The sequence below is a fragment of the Neopsephotus bourkii genome, unplaced genomic scaffold (assembly GCF_033783945.1).
Source record: "Neopsephotus bourkii isolate Nb327-2 ecotype Australia unplaced genomic scaffold, CSIRO-AGI_Nbou_v1 NB_595, whole genome shotgun sequence".
Lineage (NCBI taxonomy): Eukaryota > Metazoa > Chordata > Aves > Psittaciformes > Psittacidae > Neopsephotus > Neopsephotus bourkii.
In genome coordinates, this window is record NW_026901096.1 from 2,416,458 (window position 1) to 2,440,955 (window position 24,498).

Below are 24,498 nucleotides of genomic sequence, written 5' to 3' on the forward strand. Positions count from 1 at the left end.
CATGCTTAAGCAAATGAATAATTCTGCTGTCACTTACTTACTATTACACATGCAACTGCTTGTAACAGTTAGGAAGTTGTATCATGTTCATTATATGTTGTTCTAAACAGTGTTTAAAATTGGCTCAGACTGCTGCAGGACTATCTTGAGAAACAAGAAAAACACGCATTACCAGACTTCTACAGAGGACGAGGCTCACAGTACTTTCCATTCCTCTAAAAAAGCAGTGCTAAATTGAATAACAAAACAACCCTGGAACAAAACCTGAATCATATGTAACTTCTCTTGAGCATATCTGGAGAAAAATTAAAGTCCCAGATGATTCAAACAAAAGCATTACATAAATACTATTCCTAATTAGATATAAAGGAAATATGTTTTTCCCTTTAATGAAAAGCGGTTGAATTAGTAGCTTCTCAATAATATATCACAGATGAAAATAAATTAAGACACTGGGAATTCAGTCATTTGAAGCATTCCCATTCTCAAATGTTAAACTATCACCAGTGGAGTTATCTGGACAGTCTAATTTAGCACAAAGTTACTTCAAGGAATATAGCACTTAATTGGGGAACTCAAGGTAGACACATCAAATTCTACCTGAGTTTCTCTCACCGTGTCAGGGTAAGTAGACAGCTTTCCCATCATAGGCACTAGTGAATCACCCTTTCCTCCTCATGCCCAGCACTGACTGTTGTTTCAAAGCTTTGGTTTGGAATTTAGATAAGGCAAATACAGTTCTTTTTCTAACTGGCTAGAAAATGCTTCTGCTTTAAAATGACAACTGATGTATTTTTATTTTTTTTTAATATATAATCATAGAATGTTTTGGGCTGGAAGGGACCCTAAAGCCAGTTGCAACCCCCCTGCCATAGGCAGGGATACCCTCCACTAGACCAGGTTGCTCAAAGCCCTGTCCAACCTGGCCTTGAACACTGCCAGGGATGGGGCAGCCACAACCTCTCTTTCTGAAGAACAAACACACATGGTGTAAAAACTACAAATAAAATAGCAAAAGCTATCACTTGGCTTATTTTAAAAAAAGTGTTAACAGACAAAATCTGTTCTTCATTGATCTGTGTTTACACAACGATGTAAATGCAACTGGGATGTGCAGATCTAGGCAGGGGATACTAATCCACTATAAAGATCCACCAAACCAATTGCTACTTTCCAGGACTTGCCTCCCTAAGCTCAAAAACACTCTCTATAGTACTCATGTTTCTACAACATAGCACTGAGTCATGACAATGCAAGTTGAACCGAACACCACGCTTCCAGGAGTATGCAGTAATCTCTTGAACTGTAAACTGCAAGCATAAGCTGGATCCAGCACAAGATCACATCTCGGTCAGATACACCATAGCAAAGGGCTGAAGGCAGAAAGGTTGAGGACTGAGGAGACTTACTTCAGTAATCAAGCACTGGTAATTTTCCCCAGTCACTACAGCCTGCTCATACTCCTTTAAATCTGAAGGAACTGTGAGTTCACAGAGCAGATCTCTTACTCTACAGAGTGTCCCAGATACTGGGAGGGTTAAAACAGAAGAGCACCCAAATTCCACACAACCAGCACAGCACATGTTAGCACAATATTAAGAAAAAGCAAGATACAGGCAAACAAGCAACCTCAAAAATAATAAAAATTATCACCTTCCACCCAGCTCTGTATCTCTGCCAAAAGACAAGAACCTAATAAAACAAGTTGCATTGAAAGTCAACCAGCAAATCAACTAGGAAAGCAAGATCCACAGCTGCGGCCTCCCTCCTTCAGGTGAAAAACTCTGCCTGGAGCACCCCATGATTAAACCCCAGGGGAGGAGTACTTGGACAAGAGAGGACAGTGTTAGATCATATGCCACTTGCTCTCCAAGTATAACTTTCACTTATCCAATCATAAATTAAAAAATTCAGGGTGCATTTCTGTACTAAATATTAGGACAACTCCCCTGTCCATCAGCACATAGTGTTACTGAGCTCTCACCTTGTTTCGAGAACCTGGGAAACACTCCACATATAAAATTCAGTTACAAACCCTTGAGGGCACTTAATAATCTCAGGAAGACTGACAGAAAATCCTTTTAAAGTTCTGCCACCTGCTAGTCTTTTCAGATGTTTCGCAAGCTGGGATTTCTTCAAGCCTGATCAACAGTGCTGACAGAGTCTGTAACTCCTCTAGATTGGGTACAGAGGTTACTGAGAACTTTTCCTAACAGCTGTGTCTTTAAAATCTTTGTCTCTTATTCCCACATGTGACAAATAAAGTCGCTGCAGGTCTTCTCCAGAAAGCTGTACAGAAGGTCTGTACTACTTGAGAACACATTTTTCTTTTCCTCCCCTCCTCACCCCTGCCAACTTCAGCTGAACACAGAATGAAATACACACTGTTGAGTTGGTGAAGAAGCGTCTAGAACAAGATTTTCATTATGATAAATATTCATTAGACTATTTAAATCGGTTGCCTTTATCTTTCAAAGCTACACAGCATTTTTCACCTGTATTAGAAAAGAACAAGCTGGTTTTCAGAAGCAGATGAGCCAGACTATTAGCATGATAATCAGATCACAGTAACAGGTAATTGTTCTAGGTAAGCCACGACTGCAGCCTCTCTGACTTGTTTGGACAATATGAGAATGTTGCTGGTCAACAAGTAGAAAACACTATGCATTGGCTGGCTGTCTAAATTAATTTGGAGGCTTCATAGCTTCTTGTTTTACATGTGGTCTGACTGACTCTCTTCTTAGATGACTGCATAAGGCCATTTCCTTTTCCTGTATCAGGATAATATCTCAGCAAGCACTACTTAAATATTCACAGTTCAGTTGATTTTATGATGATACTGTTCTATCCTTTCTGAAAATAATTGAGTAGTTTTAAATTCTCCCTTTCATATTTCCCCTACCTCCATCCTCCTCTCCTGTTCAGTACTCTTTGCAACACAGTTCCCTTCCTCTTAATCCTTCTCCCTGTGAATTTTGACCGTAGGAACCCTTTCTTCCCACGTCTGCACATTCTCTAAGGCTCTGCCTTCACCTGTGCTGCTCGTGTTCAGCAGTGCACAGACATCTTTCCCAAGAGATTCTTCTAATGGCCATTTAATACTGGAATCTAATAAGGTCCAACTTATTGGGTTTTTTTTCATTTTTGGCTTTTCATAGGTCTCTGGGAATTTCTGACATTTAGAGTTTGTATATGCTTGCAATTATCCAAAACCCAAGTGAGGTTTCACCGTTTTTAAGATAACAAAATCAACCTAGGCTAAGTTTGAAAAAGAGTCTACCAAACTTCTCAGGAAATGGACTGAAAAAGCAATTTAACTTGAAGGTTTGGAAAACATCAAGTTATGAGGGTTGGAGAGGTTTTTTTTGCATCATAATCCAGAATTCTGGTTCAATCCTTCTGTAAAGCAAGGCATATCCATAAACCAAAAGATATTTATTGTAAAAGTAATGAACCAAATAGCTGCCCTAATGTGTATAAACATCTGTGAATGCAGCTTGCATTGGAACACACATTCCCAGGAGCCCAAGCTAGCTTTAAATTCACTTAAGGTAAAATTAAGTACCAACAATGAGCACAGCAGTCAAGTGCTCTGTTGAGCCTGGTTCACCTCATTTGCTTCTGCTGCTCAACTGGTTCAGATATACTAGGTTGTCTGCAGCATAACAGTGGCTAGGATGATGCCAGCCACAGTGCATGCAGATTACACAAAAGAATTGACAGTAAAGACAATAACTGTATCAGCTGTGAAATTTACACCCAAGTTAGTATTTAAATCTTAATGAAATGACCTCGTGAGTTGATTGTTACGAACTAGAGCCTTAATGTGGTCAGCAAGCCTAAGCAGCTACATTACTAAAGATACGGTTTTCTTTTTTTCCAGGCTTTCTGTGTAGTCTCATGGTACTCCCAAACTTGCTACCTCCTAAACAAATAAACACACCAATAAACCTTGCTGATGGGTATTTTTTACACATTTTTTCCCTTCCCTTGATTAACTGCCATCTACCTCTCAGGGACCATCACCTGCTGGAATAGCAGCAAATTAATGCAACAGTCATCACACATAAATTAAATGTGCTTTAACACTGTATATTACTATGAATACAAACTTTAAAAGATAAGCAACACTCACTAAACCTAGCTGGAAAAACCCCAATGTAGTCAACTCTTGCACAGTTTGTGTAGTCTCTTCATGAATACCTTCTTTGCCAGAGCATAGGTTACACAGAAAAGACATACAAATGTTTAAAGGGAATCTTCAGAAGTCACTTCCAACCCAAACCATTCCATGATTCTATGATATCATAAGCACTGTTAGCACTGCTTTACTAGACCTGTGGATTGCTAATGAGTGAAAGTATACTGGGGAGAACCACAGCACCCTGCTCCTCATCCTATCCTAGGTCACCATCAGAAATAGGAGACCAGATTGAACGAGCCCCAAGTCTGACCCGGTGCAGCCATTTTTACGTGGACTAAACAAGTGGATACATTTCTTCAAACCCTGATATCCATGAATCACATACAGATGCTGATGTAACTGTGAGAGGGTGTGCCTGGAATTATTAAATGTAACCAAATGACAAAAAGAACAAAGACGGGTGAAACTGCTTCAATTCCATGTAGATAATTGCTAAGAAATACACAGCTTGTGAGAATTCTTCCACTAGAAAAGACGTAAAGAGGCCAAGCACACAATTAAAGTTGCTGCTTTACAGGCCTGCCATCGAGCAGAAAGGATAACTGAAAGGTTAAGACAGAAGAATGAAATCAATCTGTACACCTTAAAGACAGGTAAAGAGGTTGTGTCCGAGTTACCTGCTTGCAGCAAATGAGCAGAGGAAAATGAGGAAAAAAAAAAGTCAAGATACAATCAGAAAATCAGAAGAATTTACACTGGCAGCCTGTCTTCCTCTCTCCTTTGATAACTGTTTCAGTTGAAACAGCTACTACATCTTCAATCCCCAAATTACTCCTGATCATTGCTGCAAGGGAGTAAAAAGGACCTTTGTATAGAAAAAAAGATTAATTTGAGAAGATGACTCAATAAACAATGTATATGCATTTTTGAGAGAAAAAAATCCAGGTGTGCTGGGATATTAGATTGCATTAAATTGTCACAGGCGGGTCTTTACTGAAGAATTGAAGATGGCATGTAGATCAGCCAGCAACCTAAACACAAGAGAAAAGTATAACTGAACATCCAGTCCAGATGTACCTATTTAGCAGGAAGGAAAAGAAAAAAAGACAAAAGAAACAAAAGGTACAACATTTTCAGCAGACCTTTTAGAAGGCTATTTTCAGAGGAAGACATCTTTTTCATTACATGATTCCTGGCTAAAGTGTTTTCTGAATAAATGAGTTTCAATATTCTTAAACCAGGAGACACGTGCTTGAACATTAAGACTGCTCATGCTCTCTGAGAAATATCACTTTTCTGAAAAATGTAGTCTTTCCAAAACCACCAGGTTGCTGAACTGTCAGGAAGCACCCGGATGTAAGAGTTTGGGAACAAATTTTATTGAATTTCATAAATATTTTGGTAGGTTTGTTTTCTTTCTTCATTAAGTAATGCTTAAAGGCAGGTATGGACAAGCTAGAGTTTCTGTTACACAACAGCAAGCTCCCATGATAAACTTGATTACAATAACCCTTTCAGCAGTGAACTTCCTCCTCAGCTATTTTTTTTTTCTTTCAAATAAAAGCCTCACCCATGCTTCTTTTCACTCTGTGCTACTTTCTATCCTCAACATGCATTGTGTGCACCTGTTAAAATGCACTAAAAATTACAGACTTAGACAGGAAAAAAAGCCCCACAGATAGAAAGGCAGCCACCCCACAAAACTAAGATTACAGGGTATCTCAAAACACCAGCACCCAGAGCAAGCATCATTGCTGCTTTTAGAAAGTAAAAGCAGCATAGCTGATTAGCAGAATTTGTATGGCTAGAATTTTATACCTTTTAGGAGACTTCTCTTTCTCAAATGAAACAAGAATGACCAGCTTCTGTCTTAATTTGAACTCTTTAAATAGTTACCACTCAAAACCAAGTAAATCACATGGCAATTAAGCTCATCCAAATTTCCATCAGGAAAAGAGGCTCTTACACATGAGACCTTGAATGTTTTGAGAAAAGGATCTCTGCAAACAGAGGAACGTGTGTAAAAGCCAGCCTGGTGGATGCACTTTCCAGGGAAGCAGAAAGCCATTGTTGTTTCAGTCTGAACACTCTGGGAGAAAACAAAGCAAACATACTGACCTGCATTCATGAGTTTATGAATAGATTTAGTCAGGAATTACTTTCCTTGGATCAAACCCAGACTAAAATATAAATGTGCAATCCACCAAACTTAAGAGTGTGAGACAATCTGAACGGCAACAGTTTCCTTTGAGCTGCATGATGACTTGAAGACATAGGTATCAGCCAGTAGATTATAAAGTGATATGAAAGTCTTTTGAAAAGCCAGTGTGAGAAAAAACACAGGGACAACGTGACAGGATTTAGGAAATCTTCAGGTTTCCTCACGATGGTGCCACAAACCCACCCCTTGCCTCAGGCAGGTCTCTTTGTCCCAGTTTTCCACCTTGTGATAGAGCAGCATACCACCACCTCCGAAAGCTCAGCCCTGGAGGAGCAGCCACCAGGTACCTTCAGTTGCATGACGATGGGAAATGACCAGCATCAAAAGAAAGAACCCATATCTTGCAACTGTACTGGCTTCATGTGGGGTGCACTAATGCAGGCTTAAACTCCCACATGATATGAAGGAAAAGTTACACGGAGCAGCTCATTGCTTTCAGCATGCTAACCTAAACGCTCTCCTGGTTTAGAAACAACATGAGATGAAATAATTAATGATTACACCCTAGCACCTTATACACCAGTCTCAGCTAAAAGCAAATTTATTCCCGTAATTCAGACATTCCATATGCTTAACTTTAAAACCTTAATCGCTATTCAAAGACATGAAAAGAAGATAGCATTAGCTTAATCTGTACACAAATCCAAGACCTTGCTTTTAGGGCCAAAAGGGAATTGCATAGAACTGAAGGCGGTCTAGAAATACTACGGGTAAAGTGCAAAACCCCTTAAGCTGCCATCTCTGCCATTCCAGGATGGCTCCCCCATGACCTAGAAGTTCTTTAGTCTTACATGGCTTTTCACATTTCTCCTCTTGCCACATTTCTAGGCCAGACTTCTTGCAAATGCTCCTTCTTCCTCCTGGTGTTGGGATCATCACTACTATCCAACAGTGAGAAATTTTGCATTGTGAGTTTTTAAAACAAGGAATTAGTTTAGTTCCTCCACCAAAAAAACCTAAAGAATCACTAGAAAAATTACAGTTGTGAAAAATCTCTTTTCAAAAGCACAGTTTTTGCTTAAGAAAATTGTGTAGGTTTCATTGCTTAGGATTCTTTGCCATAGGCTAGAGTTACCCTTTCTAATCATCAATTCTGTATACTTCTACCATTTAATCATTCCTCAGCATTTTTCAAGTTCAATGAGAAACATCCCCACATCTCTAAATCTGAAACTTTAAAGGATGTAATTTAGTTCACCTAACTTAAAAGCTTGAAGAAGGACTTTAAAAAAAAGAGTTGTTGTGAGATAACGAGTTAATGAAAAATGAAATTTTACGACCTTAAAAAAAAAAGTATCCCCAGAACACAAAACCACAAACTGAAACCCTAACTGAAATCCCAGAGCAAAAAAAAAGTGGTTGTACCACATCAATCCCAAAAGATCTCTTTAGCCTTGCATCCAGCAGCAAGCAGGAGAGATGCGTAGGGAGGAATTCATTATGAACCAAGTAAGCCACAATGACACTACCAAACATCTGTCCAGCTTAACACCATTTATGGCTGAGTCAGCAGTGAGATCTCTGCATTTTTCAGTTCCATATCCCTTTTCCTGTATGTCATTTGTGCAGTCATTATCTGGCCCTTTTAACGTCCAGAACATTCTAACGCAAGGAGTTTCACCAGTCACCCACAAAACATACAAAGCCACATTCCCTGCTGCTTGACTCTGAACCTGCAGACCAGTTCTGACCTTTTCTGACACCTCCCAGTCATTCCATTGGAAGAGACATTGAACAGTTGCCACCTATACACATTCTACAAACTATCACTACATCTTCATCTTAGTCACATCTTCAGAGGTTGAAAGGTAAGTAGATAGTATTAATTGTTCCTTGTAGGAAAATTGTCCCTACATCTGATGATCCTTCTTGTGACTCTGAGCCTCTTAATTCTTCTGCAACTTTGAGAAGAGGGAAAGTAAGAAAAGCAAAAAACTCGACTAGAATTCCATATAGCGTTTAAGATATGGATAGATTTATATATGACGTAAAGTAGGTTTGATCTCCATTCCTTTATTAGAAGTCAGGAGTTACTAGAAAATAATTCCAGTGTAGCTGGGCTGCAACAACTGCATATTTGAAAACAGCATCATGAGGGGATTGCAGAAACCTGTATAATTAAGATCATACAGATATTTAAATGAAGGCTGGTACATGAACATAACAGCATTGATAATACCAGCTTTCAGAAAATGACACAAATGGTATTCTTTAAAAAATAAATTCACTTCCTATTTCACAAACGTAATACCATGGATAAATCTGTTGATTGACATGTACTTCATGGGTGTGCTTGGGCACAAACCAGACATGAGTGGAGAAAAAAAAGGTCTATCTCTGTGCTTTAATAGCAGCTCATGGGTCAATGAATTATAATCTTTAAAGAAAGAAAACAAAAAATGAACATGTAATGCCTACCCATTGTAACAATGTCATACAAAAAAAACCCCAGACTTGCATTGTATCTGACTTTTAAGGTTGTCTTCTTTCCATTGAATTTTTCTTTAATTACTATTATTTTCTCCAAATAGACTTAAGATATTTTTCTTTTATGTGAACTGTTGAACAGGGAGAAAATTTGATTAATTTCAAGCTGTATTTGCTCCATCTGTATTCTCATAAAGCAGTGAAGCTCAGGGAAGCTCATAGATTATGTATTTCAGTAGATGCAGAATGGGGAAAGTGTGCCCTTTTTCTTTTTTTTTTTTTTGGTTCTTCCTCCCTTGCAGTTTGCAAGGATAGGTAGTTTTAGCTTACATCAGTGATATGCATCTAACCTCTTCTTACAAGGTTTACTTATCAAAAATGGTCAGCAGACCATTTTATTTTAAAAAACATTTTCAGACTAGAAAATGATTTAACATACCAGCAGTCAAAACAATGGTGTCACTTTAGGGAATGCATCGTTGTCATCTATCAAGCTAGCAATACCAAAGAGTCACCAAATGGAATAAATAAATCATTTCCACCGTAAGAATGTCAGGACAGTGACCTCCCTCATGCAATATTCAGAATACAAAGGTGTACAGAGGAATTTCACTCCTCCTTAGACAGTGGGACAAAAAACATAAAGCCCTAGAACAGTGATTCACTTCACCTGCCCCTCCTAGAAGAGTACTATAATTAGGAGACTAAATCCACACCCTTAACTAAAGAAATACCAGCACTTAAGAAATACTGTCAAGTTTATAAACTTCTATTCACATACTCAAACTTTGTAATGAAACAAATGCTAATCCTTCTGCTTTTAAGTTGATGAAATTATAGTACTATAAATAGCATATCTGATATAAAACAATCATAAAGAATGGAATACCATTTGCTGTATAAAAGCACTCAGCCACGTTGCATCCGATTTAGGGCACAAGCAAAGAATGATACTAGCAAACCTAAGGGAGGAATTAGCCTGAAGAGCAGGACAAATACCTACATTTTTAATGATGCTAAAAACAGTCATAATGAGATTTCTAAGGATTTTCAGTAATCAAAATTAGAGCTTCATACAAGCTTATGCTATGTAAGCTTAGAGTTTACCCAGACTATCCAGCCCCTAGCTCTACCATTTGGAGAAAGGGAGGTATGAGCAGGTTGCCCTATTGCCATTCCAAAGCTCTTCCCTGGTTTGAGTACAGACCTCACTGTTTCCTCTGCTGCAGTAAAGTTCACTGCTCATCTATTTTACTGTGTGAGAAGCTACTCATGTTTTCTGTATTTGAAAGAATGATGAAGTACTTAGGCTTTGTTGTTGGTGCAAGGTGGGAAGAATTACCACTGTGAGTGAAAGCAACATGCAAACTCTACAAGCTTGCCCAGCCCTACAGGAAAAGGATTGAGCGTAGGCAAGAAGGGAGAAGCATCAATACTCTAATAACAGTTCCTCTGCTAATCTCCATCTATCCTTCTTACTATCTACATGTAAGTTAATGAAAATGTTCTCAGTGTGAGAGAGAGTTACTCTTCAAAGCCTCCCAAGGAAGCCTTGGAAGCTACTTTTCAAAGCTTCCTATCTGTCTAAGTTTAGGCACTTCAAACACAGTAAAATATTTTAATGAATTTGTGATATGTCCTGACTGCAGGAAACCAAACAGAAGCAGCTTAAAGTATCTAACAATAAAATGCAAACAGGTGTTTCCAACATGAATAAGCTGAGCAATACGCCTAGACAGAGACGTGATAGACAGTTTCTATGTGTTATTCAGTACTGTCAATTCAAAGAACTAGTTTTCAAGAAACCTGTAATACTGATGCTACTTATGGTCAGAACATAGCCAAACTCTTCAATCAATCCTACCAGCATGAATTACATGAACCCTCTCACACTTTACAACCAACTGCCAGAAATTATTAGAAATTAATGAGGATTGAATGCCAAATTACTTCTAACATAAAGCCATTAGCCTCAAAAGCTGAAGACTACAACCAAATCCTAGTTTTGGTTGTATACAGCAGGTAACCATCAAAATACTGAGCAATCACCTTTCTTAGTCCATGAGAAACCCTCCAGTTTGATGTTTTCCTCCAGGCTACCTGACAGTTCTTCTGCCCCCAACATTCACAGGGAAATCAAACCAGGAGGTGTCTTTAACTACTTAAACTTGACAGCTAAATTTACAAAACAAAATGGCTTTTACTATGCTTGAACAATGCTGAATTGATTCAAGTACATTTTTGTGGCACATCCCCAATTAATTCAAACCAGTTTTTACAGAGGAACTGAGTTGTTAGACGGTCACAAGGCACAAAATGTTTATACAGCTCAAGTATTAATAATCATATTCCAATTGTAATGTTGCCTGTAACGAAGAGAATCAGACACTTAAATCTGGGGTTTGGTATATTTAACCCTTCTGCCATAGTACTAACTCAGCCACATTCAGCCAGATTGTAACATAAATGATTAACACTACATCAACATTTTGAACCTGGAAGATAAGTCCTGCATTCAGTAACCCTGCACGAGGACACAAGTTCTGAGTTTAAACCTTGTTCTGAAGTAGGATAGTAAATGATATAAAAATGTGTTGCTCATAGATATGAAAGCACACAATCTAGACCTCTCCAAATACAGTTCTGGTAGGTCACTACACTTTATATTGTGGGATAATGGAATAAAGGAAAAACCACAAATAAAAGAAGCCTCTTCTGAAGCAGACGGGGGTTTTGACTACACAGTGCTCCTGGATAAAAAGCAGCCAAGAAAGAACACTATAGATATCTTGAAATGAAACAAGACTGAGCAGCAGAGAAACTAAAAAAGAAAAGTCACCCAAACCCTTGAATTTCAATGTCACAGGTAAATGGGTAAGTCATGAAACAAATGTGAAGATACGGCAAGATTGTTCGGTAACTAGAAAATGCACATGAACCCATCTCATTAAAATTATATGCAAGGAAAAGAAAAATTATGCCTGAAAAAAACAAAGCAGTATCTGATAAAACTGAGTGCTTTACAAAGGAGAGGCCCAGATTATTTATACACAAGAAGCTTCAAGGAAGTAACTGAGGAGCTCTCAGAAACACAAATGTTGGTTTTTAAATAATTGTAAGAAATTATAAACATCAAAGGACAATCCAAATTAATATGCAATATTTTAAAAAATGTAAAAAGGGGGGGGGAATTCAGGAACTCTAGAATTATTAGCTTGGCATGGATCCTGAACAAAATAATACAATGGTAATGGGAAAAAAGGGAAGCTAAAAATATCCTGTCAGTCAAGCAAAGGTCAGGAGAGGAGAGAGCTCACTGAAGCTCCAGCTCCCAAAAGGAGTTGCTCTGAAAAACCTTTTTCCTTCTTTATGGGATAGCTAAAGGGAACCCAAATCAAATTAACACAAAGTCTCAGTCGAGAGAGAAGAGTGTAACGCATAATTGTACTCAAAACTCAAGAGCTGCTCTGTTGGAAAGCAAAGCATGCAGAACAAAGGAGCAAAAACAGAAGCATCCTTCATAGCAGAGGAGTAGCTTGGCAAATTCACCTCAGAAATCGGATCTCTCAAATCCTCAGCAGAAGTGAGATTTGATTGAAGCTGACATAGAGAGATGGGTGGCAGAAGGATTAGTGGCAGGGAAATACGGATACAAAAGTGCTGCCAGGAATAAAACCAAGCAAAATTAAAAAAAAAACAACCAACACATCAAAATTGTAAAGAAAGAAACGGAAGAAAAGAACAAAAGAAAATACAAGCTATGGAATACTGAAAAAGAAGAAACCAAAGAATTGGCAAGTTTCCAGACAGCATAGAGATGATCATCTCTCAATGTTTAAAGCAAGCCTTTCATTCCCAAATAAAAGAGGAAAGAAATTTAATAATCTAGGCTAGGGGTATGTGTGTGTGTGAATGCAGGACTGCAAAGTATATACTCCTCAGCTAAAATAAAATAAAATAAATCCAAAGCACCAAATAGAATAAAAGACTGCACTGAAGTAGCACATTCTCAAAAATGCTAGTTTTCCAGTCTACTTTATAAAAACATTATACTGATTTCAACACCTATCCCAGCTTATTTTAAGGAAAAGGAAGGCTCTGGATGAAGTAGACCTTTTCTTAGTGCAGCAAATATTTCTTTCCAAATTCCTCCCATCATCAATTCATACTGGACTATGAATTAAAATTCTTATTAAACTGAAAACAATGCAGAGCTGGCCAGAGCTACTGTCCTAATCCAACACAGACAAAAATAGACATAATTTTAATGTAGACTAATAGGCTATTAAGCCTGAATACGTATATCAGGGAGAAGAAAGAAACAAGAAGCCTTTCAATTAGGTGAAAGAAGAAGAGGTAGGAGAAAATCCTGACATGTGCTTTTTAGTTTTATGACAACACTGATTTCTGACAAGCACTGCATATTACTCACTTTACCAGAAAGCATTCAAGAATTTTCCACATGCAGAGGTAAGGAGGATGCTAACATCCCTCTCAGCTGGAAGTTTAGAAAGCATTTCTGTATCACAGAAAAATCTTTAGAGTAACTTTAGGAGTTATTTAAGAATCAAGACGTCTAGGGATGGAAATAGGTGAATTACTTAGAGCAGCATTCAAACTAAACAGAGCTTCTGTTAATACAGCTAAGTTGGAGGCAGGATATGTAAAGAGGAAACAAAAATATCACAACGTATACTTAGACAAACAAAAAGTAACCTGGGTATTATTTTTCTTACATTGCAAGGTTAATGCTGTCTAAAGTACGTTTCTTGTTATAGGAAGCAAAACTCAATGGATTATTAAAAATACCAAACAAAACCCAAAACTAAAATGAAAGGCCCACAGAGGAAGAGAGAGAAGAATGGAATTAAATTGTAAAACAAAAAAGGAAGCACCTTTAAGATAAAGGTTCCTAGAGAGCAAGGCCCATCAACAACACTGTCAACACTGAAGCAATCAGTGGCCTTGCAGAAGACAGAAGGTTTCAGACAGAACTGTGCAGTTACTTCTAAGATTAAAAAAATCCAAGAAAAAAAAGAGAAAGGACAATATGGAGAAGCCTTTCCATGACCACACTCCAGAGCAGGTAACAGCAATGACAATTTGGTAAGTAACTGTTTCTTTTGTTTCTGAGGGCAGATTGATGGACAATTCTGAACAGAACTGTTCTAACTGTTCTAACACACTACCAAGGTTAACTTTCCCTTAGCCCCCCATTCCTGAGGATAAAAAAAATAATTAAAAAAATAGAGATTATTAATAACTTTATGAAAAAGGAGTTATTTTAAAGTTGGAGGAGAGATCGAGAGAAGGGAACATCACTGAGGTCACACATGGGGCTCCTTACCAAGTCCAGATACCTATGCACCAAAAAAGATGACCATTCCCAAAGCTCTTCAGAACAACAGGATCTGAAGGATATTTCTGAGACTACACCTATCCTGTTGCACACCGCACATACTCCAAAGTGACGTGTTTGTTATCTTCGATACTTCAGTAAATCATGTTGCCCAACAGCCATGGGAGTGACCTGCTTACCTATATATACATATAAATTCAAGTTCACGTGTGCATGTTCAGAATGTAAGAATAAAAAACAAAAAGTATTTTTGGACACGAAAAAAATAAAATCAGTCTGCAATGCATCAAGGGTAAAATATGCCAAAAAGTAATGAGTTTTATAACAAATAATGAAAGCTAAAGGTAAGCTTGAGATAGCAAAGCAGAACCAACTTTAAACAAACAAAGTAATTACATAAAAGATAATTGGGTATACAGTCCTGAGACAAAAATGTACACAGAAACAGATCTATGGCAAGGACAAGCTGTTGCTAGCCCCAGAGAAAAGGGATGTTTGAATTAATTTTGTATGAGGATAAAGATAAATCCCTAAAAGCAAACTAGAGGATGTGTATGTTAAGTATGCCTCCCTACTTCAAGCAGAAATGGAAGAAGGAATTCGTGTGTAGCTCCACTGGATGACAGATACTATCAATAAAACAAGCTGAAATCAAATTAGCCGTGAAACTTTATGTATACCACTACTAATTTACAAATTCATTTTAACTCCTACACCAGCAGGCTCTAAAAGAAGTATGTATCCCGTGCAATAAAAGGAAAAGAAAGATGGCTTCCACCCAAAGAGAAAAGATGACTGTGCTCATCAAAGACCACTGGCTACTGGCACAAGCCTCAAGGTCAGCAGGGATTTACTGTAGTTAAACAAATTGCAAATAGCAAAAAAAAAAACAACACCACCACAAAACCAAACAAACCTCAATATCCTGCATAGAGCAAACACCAAAACTTAAATATTTTAGTCTTTCTTGAGGTATAAAAGAAGGTTTTAATGAAATGGAATACAAATACTTGCTTTAGGAAAAGGAAATTTTGCAGAGTAAGATGAAAACTTGCTTTTCTTCTTCTGTATTGGGAACTTAGAACTTCTGAACTAAGAACTAAGCAGGAGCATCCTGCTACTAACGCTATTTGCACTTATGAATCCTCTGATGGTGCATTTAGTTAAAACTCATTTACCAAAGGCTAGCTTCTAACATACACATTTTAATAGAGGAAGGGATAAACAGGATGACTTATCAAGTGAAGGCTTAGAAAAGACACTTGGAGCAATGGAATGATAAAACACACATGGCAGACAAACTATTCCCTTTACACAAAGATCTTCTTTGCAAAGTACTTTTATCTGTCATAAGATACTTGTGAGGTAGAACTTACCTCCAACTAGGACCTGAAACATGTCTAACAGTTATGCATCATGATAAAGGTGATATGAAGAGGTGGAGGCTCCTTTTTATTTATGAGGCAGTCACACCCAGAGCTCCCAGGCTGCTGGACAGAGGTGTCCAGGCATCATAATACTTGTGGCAAGTATTCCAAATTCAGTTTGGCAGAGTGAAGAATTATGCCCTTCTTGTTAGCTGTTCAATTACTAAAATATGAAGTGCTAATCTGCCACCTACATTGAAAATGTGAAATAGAATACAAGGCATACTATATACCACTTGACTCATAGCATACTTGAGGTTGGAAGGGACCTCTGGAGCGTCCAACGCCTCTGCTCAAAGCAGAGTCAACTACAGCAAGTTGCTCAGGATTGTGTCCGGTCAGGTTCTGTGCACCTCCAAAGATATGGAGATGCACAGTGGCTTAGGGCTGCCCGTTCCACCATTCAATCACCCTTACAGTTAAAAAGTGTTATGTTTAAATGGAATTGCCCTTTTTTTGTCCTTTCATTGTGAACCACTGAGAAGAAAGCCTGAATCCATCCCCACTCCTTTCTGCCCAGATATTTATACTCATTACTGAAATCTCCCCCAGCCTTCTCAGTGCTAAAAATCCCAGCTCTCAGCGCTTCTCCTTATATGACTGATGCCGCAATCACCTCTAACTGCCAAACTGTACACAGGGCAGGGAAAAACTGTCAGTGATATGGACTCCGTTCTTGCATTACACAGCACAGAAGTTCATCAGTTGGAAAGACTGAGACTAGTCACATATAGATGATGAGGCATAAAAAACCCCTTGTGCATGTACACATACACATGTCACTACACAGAAAGAAAGTAGATGTGACTCACCTTGTAATAATTATTGCCCTTATTTTTTTAAAGCCATCACACTCAATCTTGTACAAATTCAGTATATTTTCGCTATCTGGGAAACTGTCACTTAAGAAAAAAAAAATCAACTTTAAGCCATTGAGATTGTTTTTATACAAGCTGAGCTTGACCAAGTTAAGCTTCACCTGTACTTAATGGATACTTAGAATGATACTTAGTATGACTTTAAATCCTTCAAGCTACTAGGAAATAACTAGTTCTCAACTCAAATTTGGGCAGCAGGGAATTAGCACAGGACACAGCTAAATGCACTAAAAATCTGTTCAAAATAAAATAAGAGACATGTCCTATCAATTATCAAGATTTTTGAACATTTTTGTAGCTCATATTCACCAGACTTGAAGCACAACATGGCATTAGGGCATCTTACCTGCCTGGTTCTTAACAGTCATAATCCCATACAGGTTTTGAAGATAATTGTCTATAGAATATTATATACAGAACACCTAGGAGAAAAGAATGCAGGCTGCATTTTCAGGATGAAGTATTACACAATCTGACTTCCTGCTCCAGGACAATAACCTCATCTCTTGAATTTCTCAAAACTCAGATGTCAAAACTAGATACAGTGAACTACTGGCAATCTCAGAGCCGCAACGAGCAGCAAGATCAGTCCTGAAATATAAGATGTAGGAAACAGCTAGTAAGTTTTTTACAATTTTCAGCCCAATGATGTAGTAATAAATGTTAAAACGAAATAAACCCGAGGATGCATTACTAAAGGAACATTGAAGGTAAAGCAAGGAGCAGATATTCCTACAAAGAAGCCACAATAATACTGGAGTGGCTGGAAAACTATACAATCTCAATGAAAACAAAGTTTAAGAGATGATGACTTGATTAGTATGTCTATCTACTTTATACTTTGGAAGTGAAGGGTGCAGGTGTTAGAATCACAAACAAGATGGAAGTAAAAAGTTACACAGTTTTTAGATCAGCAATTTCCTGTAAACTAAGCAACAGACCACACTAGATAAAGATTCATCATAAGCAATATGATTTGGCGGGTTTTATACCAGTTTGTGAAAATTGGAAAGTGCATATATGCTATATAAGTGTTTAAGACAGAGGGTGAAGTGGAAAAACTTCCTCTTTATATAAAGGTGGAAAAAGATTAAATTGACCAGCTTCTGGTTCTCAAAATTGTGAAGTCCCGCTCCCACATCAGGACATGCTACAATCCACAGTGGAAATGTGCTTGTGGAGGGACACTAGAATCATCTGAACCGACAGCTCTGGGAGAAAGTAAGCTCACAAGGATTGATGACACAAGGATGCCAGAGGGACTCTTCATCCGGGACTCCAGTGATAGGACAAGGTGTAATAGGTTTAAACTTAAACCGGGGAAGTTCAGGTTAGATGTAAGGAAGAAGTTCTTTACTGTAAGGGTGGTGAGGCACTGGAATGGGCTGCCCAGGGAAGCTGTGAATGCTCCATCCCTGGCAGTGTTCAAGACCAGGCTGGACAGAACCTTGGGTGACACAGCTTTGTGTGAGGTGTCCCTGCCCATGGGCAGGGGAGTTGGAGCTAGATGATCTTAAGGTCATTTCAACTCTAAACATTCTATGATTCTATGACATCACCTTCAGTATTGGCATCAGATCATCCTGCATGCCAGAAAAAACTATCCTAAAAGAAAGCACGAGGATCCTCCAATTGTCATCTCCTCTCTGCAAACCAGATCTCTCACTTTGAGGTGTGGTGTAACTTTTACAGCTGCAATACCTGTGAATTGTGTGATTTGTAAGATGGGGGGGGTGGGGTATTTTATTTGATCCGTGCAGAATACAAGTTCTATGTAGCCATTTTTGAGAGACAAAAACTCCTCCACAGGATGGAGGTGAAGAAGGGCAGAGATACTGCAAATTAACAGTTATGTCTTGGTTTTAAAGTTTACGCCTACATTTCAATAGATCTTTCCCTAACAGAAAAAACACAAGACAGAAAAAGAAATCAAGAGATTTTATATTAAAATTATGCCCTTATTTTTAACAGTTGAGGTCATAATTATTATTTACCCAGACAGGAAAGCAGTGGTATTAAAAATACCACTTATTGGAGAATGGTAACATTACTTGCAAAACAATCATTGAGGGCTTAGGCTACAAACACCTTATAGCAGACTAAAACTTGGTTTTCCTGTTAGCAGATTTGCTGCTCTCTTCTCTTAAAAGCTAAGATTTTATTTGAACACTTCAAAAATCCATAACAAACTTCTTTGCAACACAAACACCATTGGGCAATCATTACCACGATACATAATAACCTTAAATAAGGGAAATTTACATTTTACTCAAGACTGTCCATCGCTATTCAGCTTCTAGAAGGGCCATAACCCCTTAAGTAGATTTTAGGTTTGATATTTCAACCAGTACAGGAAGAAACAAAACAATTTAGATAGCATCTAGACCATATTTTAGGAAAAGAATATGGAATTACAAACAAATTCAAGAGGTATTTTAAAGAAGCACCAAAAAGGATAATATATTGCCCCTATATGCAAAGCCAAGTCATTTCTGAGTGTTCCAAGACAAGTTCTGAATACCTTTTCCTCCAAAAGTATTTATTGATTTTATTTTGACTTAGGTAATCAGCTTAATAAGACTGGTTAAAGATTAAAGCATTCCAAGTCACCGAGGGCACTGGTTTCTGCACAGGCTCCAATAATGTGAAATATCAACTGTACCACAGAAGAACAGATTTAATCAATTTATTAGTACAGCGACCAAAAAAAACCTAGCATACCATAAGATAACTAAGTTTTAGTCTTTTTTTTTTTTTTAATCATTCCCTTAAAGAAAAAAAATTACCTCTACATAAAAGATCTTAAGATCAAGTCCACGCAACTTCATTTTCTCCGGAAAATGCTGGAAAACATTCAAATATGGAATATGACCTTCAACAACAAACCTGCATTAAAAAAAAAAAATCAAAACAAAACAGCATTTAGTATGATAAATGCATACATTTATTCTAAAATTAATATACAAATCAACTTCTGATTTGAAGTAACATGGGTATTATACTGCCTAAGCAACGCGATCTGAAGCAACACACCCCTAAATGTTCTGTCAGACAAAAAACAGTTCAATCATTTAACAGGCCTTTAAGTTCAAGCTTGGATATAATCGATAAATGGTAATGTTATGGCAGAAAGCTTACAATCAACATGCTTACATGGAGTTTGTTCTGCACATTCTTCAGCTACTGCATTTCTGAAACTGCCTCAAGCCTTGAATGGCATAGATTTTCTTTTTATTTTTTTTTTCAAAATTCTAAAGCTTTAAGTAAATTTTACTTTTCAGAGACATACTTCCTGCTGGAGCAGCTCCAGTTGGGTAATGTTGTAGGGAGGAAAGTCACAGAATGATGAGCAGATATGCAGAAATGAAACCCCATTACTTACATCTGTATTCTAATTTTTTTAAGTATTATTTTGCAATGAATAGAAAGTATTTTGTATACTAATAAATACAAAATAATTATATTATATTTGCATCTATATAATGCAATTTTCTGTTAAAAACAGGCTTTAGTAAAGTGGTTTTTGGGATTTTTCTTGACTTTTTCATATATATCTATATATATGAAGATTTAACAATAGGTACCAGCAAAAAGCCGCCACCACACCAAACCCCTGATCTTAGCTAACTTATCTAACTTATCTAGCTTATCTAGAATCTTAGCTAACATTCACACCAGGCAAAGCAAGCACTGAACATCCATAAATTCTCATAAGGGAATCAATGCTACCCTCATTCCCGACTAAGGCAGACTAATGGTCTCCCACAGAACTAAACCAGAACTGCCTCCTGTCTCTTCTCCAAGTCAATTTTGTTAAAACAGGATATTAAACCTCAGTAAGTTAACATTTCAAACAGAGAAGAACCTGTGCTTTAAATGGTATTAGAGATTTGAAAACTATTTTCTCTCCTGCTAGCTGTGTTACCTGTGCATTATCTCTCTGATCTTGCTACGGAGACTATTAACTTCTTGGGTCTATAAAATCTGCGAGTCTCTTCTGGGTCTCTACAGTGGTTGTAAGGCTAGGTTCTGCAACTGATCCCAAAGCAGGGCAGTACCTAGCCACTTCAGTTGCTAGCTAGATCCAATCCCACACACTGAAACTCCCAGGTTTCATAAAGCACAGCGATCTGCCACTTCCATTCAAAATTAATCTGGAGGGGAAAAAAAACAACCAACCAAACCCCCCCCAAACAAAGAACATAAGCAAGGCAGAACAGTATCTTCACAGACAGAGCAGCCACTCTTGAGGAGGATTCACCTCCCTCCCAAGCCAACAGCAATTCATAGGCTCACCTTCCCTCTTCCAACGTAGTGCCCTCACCATCACTTGTTGCATGTTATGTTGTGTATGTCTATTGAAGTTGACTAAAATTTTATTGAAAGGCTGAAAAGTTTACAATTACATCCTATTTTTTCAAACATTAACTGAATTTTCAGTTTAATTAGAAAACTGAATTGAAAACAGATTAAAATGAAAAGCACATTTCTTAACCAAAACTCTCTTGGTTAGAATTAACACATCATGTATGATTTCTGAAAAACAACAGCAGTCTGAAAAATCACGTTGACTGATAAATTTATTCTGAAGCTCTGCATGTTGGTTTCTTAAATGGAGTGGTAAAAGTTATTGCACAATCCTTTCTAATCATGTGGTGTAACAAAATTTCAATAGCTTTTCTCAACCAGGGTAAATAGCATTTCCTGACCCCGAGTAGAGATGTGCACTGGGCCACACACTCAATGAGGCTATGGTGCAAACCCAGCACTAGTTGCTTGTCCTTGCCATCCCACCCAATCTGCCAAGCAGCTTGCATGTCAGTTTCTTAACCTGTTTTAGTCAAGGTCATCTGCACTGAATTGAAGAACTTCAACTTGAGGTATGGTTTCACAAAATGCCCTGAGCCGCCCTAAAAGCTCAACATAACTAGTAGTACTTCCCTCCTTCTCATCTGGCTGTATGCTCCTGTGGCTCATCATCCTCTTCCACAAATGTAACTCAGAAGAGCAGCAAAGGACCACCCATTACCCTATTGCCAGAAATAAGTTTTTTTCACATCACCTGACCAACTGAGGAGGCTCACAGATGGCTCCAACACGTGCAAGAGTTGGCAGAGGGAAGGGGGTGCATCACACAGGAGAAGGAAAGAAGAAAGGTAAAAGAAAGCTTTCTCTTTCAGCAACAGTGACCCATTACAGGCTCAGTTGATGATAAGCTTTGGCTGACACGTGTTAAGGTGCAATCACACAATTAGCTCTCAGATCTGAAGAGCTGCTACTAAGACACAGCAAGCTGCAACCTCCTGAGCCAGCACAGTAGCAGCTGGAAGAGGACAAACAATTAGGACCTTCCTTCGGGTGTGGTGTAGTGGTGATTGCAGCAAACCACCCTAACAGCTTGCTGCCTCTGAGATGGGAAATCCCACCCTCCAGTCTTCTGCCTCACACTCCTCCCTGCTGACAAAAGCACTTGTGTGACTTCTCAGACAGAGGATTAGATTGAGAACTAATCTTTTGTTTTCCAGGGTTTGATTCCAACAAACAGATTTCCAGACTCAGCTGACTGCAGGATCATTACTGCCAGCAGAAAGCAGAAAGGGACTGCAATGAAGCAAATTCACCTGCACGAAAGTGTCTGGTGAAACTTTATTTTGCACAATAAATTTTCTGCAGATCTACTTCTTTCAACTAATATACCATAAACAGGATGAATGGCAAGAGAAAGAGCAGGGATGTTTATGTAGGACCACAGCAACAGAAACTTTGACCATCTTAAACTGATCCTGGAACCCCAGCCTTACACTGCAAGAGACAAGCAGTGTCCATCTAAATGCTATGGGTTGTTTTGGTTTTAAAAACAGGTTTTCACTAACTTGGCTGTACTAATTCAAAGCATTGCAGCTGTTTAAAAAATAATGACATCTTTCCCAGCGTGAAATTACTGTCTCCATACAAAAGGATGCTCTTCTTTTGCAGGTTAAGAGTTGTTTTTATGTTCTAAAAATACATGAAACAGTGTAAATACCCTGTTATGAATACACTGTGCTGATGATTCAGGTTTTTAACACTCACTCCAAAAGCCCAGATTTGGAATAGCACTTCAGAACATTTTCTTCTGTCTGCTGTTCTTCCAAACCTTTCATTTAACAGACAATCAAAACACTTGCAAGACTATGCTCTATCAGTGAAGTGCTTCGAAACCTGACTGGCAGATAAAATACACAGTCCATGTTCCTCTAATTACAGCAGCAGTATGCATTAGTAAGGGCCAGGTATGAAAAAAAGCCCAGGTCCTCTGCATGCTACAAGGAAATGATGCATCTGTTAAAGCCACAGAATAATGCCACAAACCGATTACAAGTTTAGTCTTGCCAGCACAGGCAGGTATAAGCTCATTTGAAAAGCATTAGTTCTCAGAATCTCAAAGTCTAGCATCTTGAAACTTCTTCCACAAGCCAACAATTTTATTAATTACATAAATAATGTACACTGTATGGAGTATTGTGAGACTAATCACAATGGAAAGGGATTTGATGCGTTGCATAGACTTGAGTAGCAGGTTGTTAAAAATGTTATTTTTAAACCAAAATGTCCCTGTCAGAGGAGGTAATTGTAGTGTTTTTCTGCTAAGTGTGTCAAGAAGCAAGGAGGAGTATATTTTTGGTGTTGTAAATCCTTTAAAAGCTGGCAGATTGCCCTACCATAGTGCCTAAGCATGTATCACAAGGGAGGAGCAGTAGTCAGCTGACTTCAGGGTAGGGAGAAAACCAAACTGAGGAAAAAACAAGGCAGAACTTTAAGCCCAACTACAATTCAGCTGGTTTAATAAATAAATAAATAAATAATTTTGCCTTTATAAATTTAAAAGGTAATGCTGAATACTTAATGTTTTCTCCACACAGTTTTCATCTTTGGTCTGTAACTATTTTCATCTGTTTATCTTAATGCATGAAAAAAATGGGAACTTGTCTGATTTTTTTAAACTTCAATATTCGTAAGTTAGCAAAGAAGTATTTTAACATAGTTCATGCAATATAAAATTCTTTCCTTCTTCATGAGGCTTGTGAAAGGCAGAGACCTTAAGGGTAGGGAGGGAAGCATGATAATGTAATTACGGTCTTATATAACTATCGTATCCTGGTAAAACTTTGCAATACAAATTACATTACTTTAAACATCATTTTCTGTATTTAATCCCGTTCCTATGTTCAATGCATTTAATGTCACCAAATCATTTTGATTTACCCACTTTTAAAAGTATTACACCCATAAATTTTATCTAATGAAATGATACCTGTTCATTCAAATAATCTTATTTCAGTTTCAAATTACTAGCTTCTGATTATGCCTTTCTGTGCTATTTTTGGTACTTGAATATTTTTTCTCTTCTTGTCCAGCTTTTTTTTACTGTTTCCATTTTTCCGCTAAATCCTTTCAAGCAAGTGTGCTCATCTCCTAAGGATCTCAGTACAAAGGATGTTCTTCAGGTTCTGAATTACTTTCATAGACCTTTTCTACAGTTGCCGATTTTTTGAAGTGCCAAATACCATACTATACCATTAATATACAAACAACACAACCCACCTTTCCTCTAAATAGTTGACTTTGTTAGCTGATTTTTGTATTCAGTTGTTTTTTTCTCAAACCAGACTATCATCCTAAGACAGAAACTTGTGAGGATATATTTGCCTCATATGACTCCACATGCTTTAGAGAGACAGTTTCCAAGATACTATAACCAAAGAATAGATATGTAATTATTCATTTTACTCCCCAAATGGGATAAGCTAAGCAATAACTCTTTACTATGAACCATTTTATCTATCCCAGTAATTGTAATTGACTACTTGGATTTTTTGCCATATTACAAACATCGTATCAGATAGGATTTATATATTTAGTTTTTCAATCACTGACAAAAATACAGAGTATACTATGGCTGTTCTGATTCCTACGGAATTTCCCTAAGAATCGTAGAATCATAGAATAGTTAGGGTTGGAAAGGACCTTAAGATCATCAAGTTCCAACCCGCCTGCCATGG

At 37.8% G+C, this 24,498-nt stretch overlaps 1 protein-coding gene across 1 annotated transcript in view; it reads right to left on the bottom strand.

The window, feature by feature from the left end:
• Positions 1-24,498, bottom strand: part of TAF1B (TATA-box binding protein associated factor, RNA polymerase I subunit B) — a 51,177-nt gene that overhangs the window by 15,689 nt on the left and 10,990 nt on the right. Inside the window, exon 8 of the mRNA XM_061351747.1 lies at positions 19,243-19,342. Within this exon, the coding sequence (XP_061207731.1) occupies positions 19,243-19,342 (100 nt within the window). The remainder of the gene's footprint in view (positions 1-19,242; positions 19,343-24,498) is intronic.